This window comes from Microtus ochrogaster, chromosome 4 (assembly GCF_000317375.1).
Source record: "Microtus ochrogaster isolate Prairie Vole_2 chromosome 4, MicOch1.0, whole genome shotgun sequence".
Taxonomy (NCBI): domain Eukaryota; kingdom Metazoa; phylum Chordata; class Mammalia; order Rodentia; family Cricetidae; genus Microtus; species Microtus ochrogaster.
In genome coordinates this window covers 79,252,599-79,258,578 of record NC_022011.1, presented here as the reverse complement: position 1 = coordinate 79,258,578, position 5,980 = coordinate 79,252,599, and the positions used below count along the sequence as shown (strand labels likewise).

The following is a 5,980-nucleotide window of genomic DNA, read 5'->3' as shown; positions in this document are numbered from 1 at the left end:
AAAAAAAAAAAAAAAAAAAAAAAAAAAAAAAAAAGAATTCCATGTGATCTAATGACTTTGTCATTCTTCACAAAACAATAAAATCATTTGACTTAGAAAAACAACTTATTAGAAACTGTGGAATAATGGGAGGTGGGTTTTTTTTGTTCTTTGAAACAGTTAAAGAACATTGTCTCTAACCTTTGTTCTATTGTATTTGATCTATTGTTTCCTGTGAGAACTCAGAATTTACAGATAATTGTTTTTTCAAAACAAACCTTTTTAAAAAAACTCAGAAAATCAAAAGCAAAATTTAAAAAAAACCAAGTGTTTGGATGTTTTTTATGGACTTTGAGATGGGTTCTCACCGTGACTGTCTTTATCAGTACATCTACCACAAGGGTAGGAACTTGTTTTTCTAGAATAGTTCTCATCTTGGTCTCTGGAGTCTTCGATATCAGCAGAAGCTTCAGAAACAAGCCTGAGGCCAGCTGCTTCTGAGGACATCTCTGGTTATTTGGTATAGGTGGCTGTTTACTTGTGAAGGTTCGTTGGGGTCATTAACAATAGGAGATGGAAAGGAAGGGTTCAACTCTTGGAACGCACATCTTCTTCAAGGACATGATTGGGATTTCTTAGCAGATTCCTCAGTCTCTCATCCTTCTGACTGAAAGCAACTCCTACACAGGATTATTCTAGACTAATCTTCTGTACATATGGACCTCATCTGCTGTTTCTGTAGCTTAAGAACCAGCAATGGAGTTCTCTAGCTTCTTACGTCAAATCAAAACTTATCTAGAGGATTCGTGTGCTATTTCCTGTGCTTGCTAAGTTTTCAAGTAATTGGAAACGAGGAGCGAGCCTTAGTGTAGCCTGTGTGCTCTTGTAGAATTAACACATGCGTTCCCTTTGACATCAGCACACTCCTTACCGTGCCCTCTCCATAGCAAGGTAGAGATCACTAACACGCTGTACAAATGAAAAACCAAAGCAGTGTTTGTTACTTTGCCTACATGTCAAACTCCACAGAGAGGCAGCCAATACAATACGATGGAAAAGAGCAATGACTCCAGAGCCCAAGAACTTCTAAGACTTCATGGTTTAACCATTAACCAGTTTTAAACCCTTGGAAATAACCTTGAAAGTCCAAAGTCACGTGATACCTTGGTTGGTACGATGACTGAACATACAAACAGGCAGCTCTTGGCACATAAGAAATGCCATGTAAGTATCAACCATAAACCATACCCATATTTCGAGTCATCCTCTTCTTTGGATTAGTTGAATGATGCATCTATAGAATAACTCAGGTGAGTGATTTGCTTCAATAGGTGCATTGAAAAGCGTTAGGACACACCAGTATGTGTGTACAAAAGGAAAGAAGTCCCATCCTCAGAACTGCATTTATTGTGAAGGCTGTTTATGTAGACTTGCCTTGATTTGCTGGTTCCAGTTGTTAATAACAAGATTTGCCGTCTTTTCAACTTCATTATCAAGCTATGGAAAAGAAAAACAGAATAAAAAATGTTACTTTCTTACTAAGTCACTGTTATTAATTAAATATCTATGGATAGCAAAACTCAGAGATCAAAGCCTATTCCTGCAGCATCATAGCATTTAGAGGTGGGACTCTGGGAAGTGGGAGGAGCATGAGAGTAGAGCCTTGTATGGACCTAAATTTGTGATGGTTTGGATCTGAGTCTCATATGGATCTGAGTCTGGGGTGGTTTGAAGGAGAATGGCCCCGTAGGCTCTTGCTTCTCGATGTCTGGTCCCTAGTTGGTGGAATGTTTGAGTAGGCTTAGGTGGTGTGGCCTTGTTGGAGGAGTGTCACTGGGAGTGAACTTTGTAATTTCAAAAGCCCAAGCTAGGTCCTGGGTCTTTCTTTCTCCCTCCGTCCCTCTGAACAGGAAGGAGATAATGGGGACCGATGATTGAAGGATCATGATGTCAGCTACCCAATGTGTTGTAATAAATTATAATAGCACTGATTAATTTATGGTATTAAATGCAGTTTTCATATTATTATATAGTATGTAAAGTATTTTATAATTAGTGAAATACAGACTTGCTTTGAGTTCTTCTAAAGTTGCTGGCAAAAGTAGATGATTATATTTCAAGTAAATTTTGTCACTTTCTCTCTACTACCTTAGATAGAACATCCATTCTGGTGAAACACAAACATATATATATATATATATATATACACAAACACACAAACATTGATTCTAGTTAATGTGTTTATATTTCATTTATTTCTGTTCCTCTTCCATCTGAGTTTTCCCAGTCCTTTAGCTCTTTAGACTTATAACCAACTTGACCCCACCCTTCACCTCCAAGACTATCTTTTTCTTTTGCAAGGATGGCCTGCTGAGCCTCAAGCACTTTGTTCCTGTGCTTGACCCTGAGCCCACCTCATGGGAGCACAGCAGCATTAACAGCTACGCTAGTTGTCTGGAAACATTGTCTAAAGCGGCTAACCACTGTGATACACTGAGAAGGAGGGGGCAGAACACACAGTGAAATTGTCCTAGAAGAAAGGGTGCATGCCCGGAGCAGAAGACATGCTCAAGACAGCCAGCTGTTCTTGGGAGGCATGCCTAATACCTCCCTTTAGTCTTGAGACTATTCGAGAGTTGTAGCTATTATTACCAAATCTCACGTCGGTAAGTAGAAAAGTATCTTTTGGAACAAATTATGCATATGGGACTTGGGTGGAGTTCAGTAACAGAGTTTACAAAATAGAATAGACCATTAAAAAAGAACCAAAAAAAATTGAAAATAACCTCTAATTTTACCGTCTCAAAGTAATTCTTGTTAACATTTTGGGAAGGATCTTCTAGCTGAGATCCTATTACTCATTAGATTTCTTTCATTTTGTGTTTTCATTTAATATCATATGTGGAACTTGCTAGCCTAGGAGGCACAGAGATTCACCTTCCTCTACCTTACCAGAGTGTTTCACTTGTTTTTTAGGAACATTTTATTATGCCTAGGGCCTTGAGCATGCGTACGTAGCAAGTGGTTTTATTTATTTTTTTTATTTTTGCCACTGATTTATACCCAGCCTTAGAAATCTTCCTTCTAAGAGGAAAGAGAAGCTCTGACTCACCGATTTTCTCTTCTTTTCTTGCATACTCAGGACCTGATGTGTTGGCTTTATTGCTTCCGACTCAATCGCTTTGCCAAGTTTTCTGGAAACAGAACATAAGGGTGCCCAGTCTCGTCCTGGGTTTCCATCCTTTGCCCGAATGCATTTCGGGGTAGATGAGTTGCAAGTCATAGCTAATCTATTTCGTGCAGGTCTTAAGTGGAATATTGGCCCCTGCCCACTCTAAATGTGTGGCACCCCCCTTCAGAGTAAGGACAAAGGTGTGGGCATGGGGTGGTGGAAATGGGTACGGGACCAGCATTACGGGAAGTACTCACTGATGTAGGTCTGCCGCCGACTTCATGCTCTCTGAGGCCCAGGCCCAGGCAGTGCTGAGACAGCTAGAGACACAGATGGGGGTGTGGGTGTCAATTACTAGTGAGCGCTTGAGAAATCAAGCATTACAGTCCACAAACTGCCTCCCCTCATATTCATTCCCTTGCTGGAGCTTCAAATTCTCCGTGAGATTAAATTCAGCCAGTGTATTTATTTGCACCGCAGACATTATACACACTGCTTCTTCCCACTTAGATTTTAATCTTCTATTTCATCTATGCAGAAAATCAGGGAGATAAAGTGGCCAAGGAAAGGAACAGGTGAGAGAGAGGAATTTAGAAGACCCTCACAGAAAAGCTTTTCAAGTCCCTCACTTTACAGATAAATAAACCAAGCCTTAGAGGATGTAAGTGACACGGGATTTGAGCCCAAGTCCCTGGCTCATTGTGCGTGCTGATCGTGGGGTTGGAGTCCAAATCCTGCACAGTCTTAAAAATACAGCCTCATCAGGCGGATTTCTGTGAGTTCGAGACCAGCCTGGACCTGAGCTAGTTCCAGGACAGGCTCCAAAGCCACAGAGAAACCCTGTCTCGAAAAACCAAAAAAAAAAGAAAATAATAAAAAAATAAAAATACAGCCTCACATCTTTCCCGGTCCCGGAGGCAGAGGAAGACAAGGAAGCCTGTTGTTCTCTTCTCCCATAGCAGGGGGTCAAGCTCTTACTTATCTGTCAGGCGTCCTTGGAAGTCAGGACAAATAGTCTTAGTTAACTGCAGGGACAGAGCCCATGCCACTTTTGATGGAGAGGAAGGGAGGAAGGGGCATCCCTGCCGGAAGCAGACCCGGAGCAGAAGTGTGCCTCCAGTGGTCGAGTCCGCATCCTGCCCTGGGACAAAGGGAAACCAGACCGGAGGCCCGGGTTTCGACAATCTAAACCTGCACCAGAGAGTGTCTACTGTGTGTTTCTAGTGCAGGAAACCCCAGGAAGGAGAAAACTAATCTACATTCACATGACGGGGGTCAGTGGGTGTGAGGGCATGGATGCAAACAGGAAGAAGCGACTTGGGGTGTGCTGAAAATGTCTGACTTTGGTCGTGGTTAGTTAGGTAGTACACACATCTGTTAAACTGGATGATGGACCAAACCCTATACTTAAAATAACTGCTGCTGGATGAAGTGGCTCCTCATCCCCATAATCCCAAGCAACTGGAATGTGGAGGCAGGGGGATCAGGTTATCTGAGTTGACATAAAGAATTTGCGATCAGCTTGGGCTACAGGCGACACTAACTCCAACAGCAAATGAGTGTTTACTATTTTGTGTAAATTAACCCAAATATAATTGAATATAATTGTGTTTATTAAGGCTATGAGGAGCATTCATTAAAGAGACCCTCCCAGGTGATTGCACAGCCACTGGACAGCATGACAGGAAGTGCATCATGTGACCTCAGAGAGCCCAGAACACAGGTCTGAAAAGCAGACATCCCTGTCCCTGGTTTCCTTTGGGATCCCTGAAGACTCACTCGGCTTTCCTGAGCCTCATCTAACTAACCTTATGAAATAAGACATTGCGATCTCTGTGTAAGCATCTAACACAGATTTTGACCTAAATTTTATCACTAAATACCACGCTAGTGCTGGCTCGCTGGCCATTGTGAATGTGTCTGCCATTTTGAAGCTAAGGTTGCCATGGTGGGAACTGAATCATTAGGATCGAAATTAAAAGGCCATTCAGGGAGTTTCCCTCCTCATCCCATGGTCTGTTAAGCACGCTTGCATTACTGCGTTTAATTCAGTAACTGTAGGGGATGGGTTTTATTTCTGTTTTTATGTTAGTATATTTATTATCATGATTTATGTTTCTTTCAAAAAAGGTCTTACACTACAGCCGCATTGGCCTGAAATTCTCTGTGTAGCCTAATCTGGCCTCAAACTCATGGCAATTCTCCTGCCTCAGCAGATTTACTTCAACGCCACGGCATGTCAGCTTCATTTTCATCTTAAAGAGACATTTAGACAGAGGATGAGTTGTCCCAGACCACTCACCTGAAAAGAAGTATAACTAGAGTTTAAATTGGGCTGTCTAAGTAGAAGTCAGTCTAAACCCAACCACATTATTGAACAGACTCATTTGTAATCTGCCACGCTATCACCCAAATAAAAGTGGAACAAGAACCAGAGCAGTTTCAAAACAACTTGCTATTGTCACCATGGTGCCCAGGCAGGAGTGAGAAATTGGTCCTTTTTTTTTCCCCTGAATTTTCCCTCTTTCATGATCAGCACGAGGACCCTCAGCAAGAACACTGCGAGTTCAGAGTCTCATCTGCACACAGTAGTACAGAAGCAGCGTCATAGCAAGTTATCAATAATGGACAATTTTATTGTTGCAACATACTGTGTGCCTGTCCTCACGTGTTGAATCCTCCACACAGTTGGCTTCATTTCTCATTCGGGCTGCACGTCACGCTACAACCCGCATACACACTCAAATCAGGCTGCACGTCACGCCACAACCCACATACACACTCAAATCAGGCTGCACGTCATGCCACAACCCACGTACACACTCAAAT

The 5,980-nt window shown here is 42.1% G+C and overlaps 1 protein-coding gene across 2 annotated transcripts in view; it reads right to left on the bottom strand.

Annotated features, from left to right (window-relative positions):
• Positions 1-5,980, bottom strand: part of Nostrin (nitric oxide synthase trafficking) — a 53,254-nt gene that overhangs the window by 26,986 nt on the left and 20,288 nt on the right. For both annotated transcript variants that reach the window (XM_005346514.3, XM_013355680.2), the window contains exons 4-6: positions 3,409-3,471; positions 3,092-3,173; positions 1,414-1,476 (exon numbers count right to left, since the gene is read on the bottom strand). In XM_005346514.3, the coding sequence (XP_005346571.1) occupies positions 1,414-1,476; positions 3,092-3,173; positions 3,409-3,471 (208 nt within the window). The remainder of the gene's footprint in view (positions 1-1,413; positions 1,477-3,091; positions 3,174-3,408; positions 3,472-5,980) is intronic.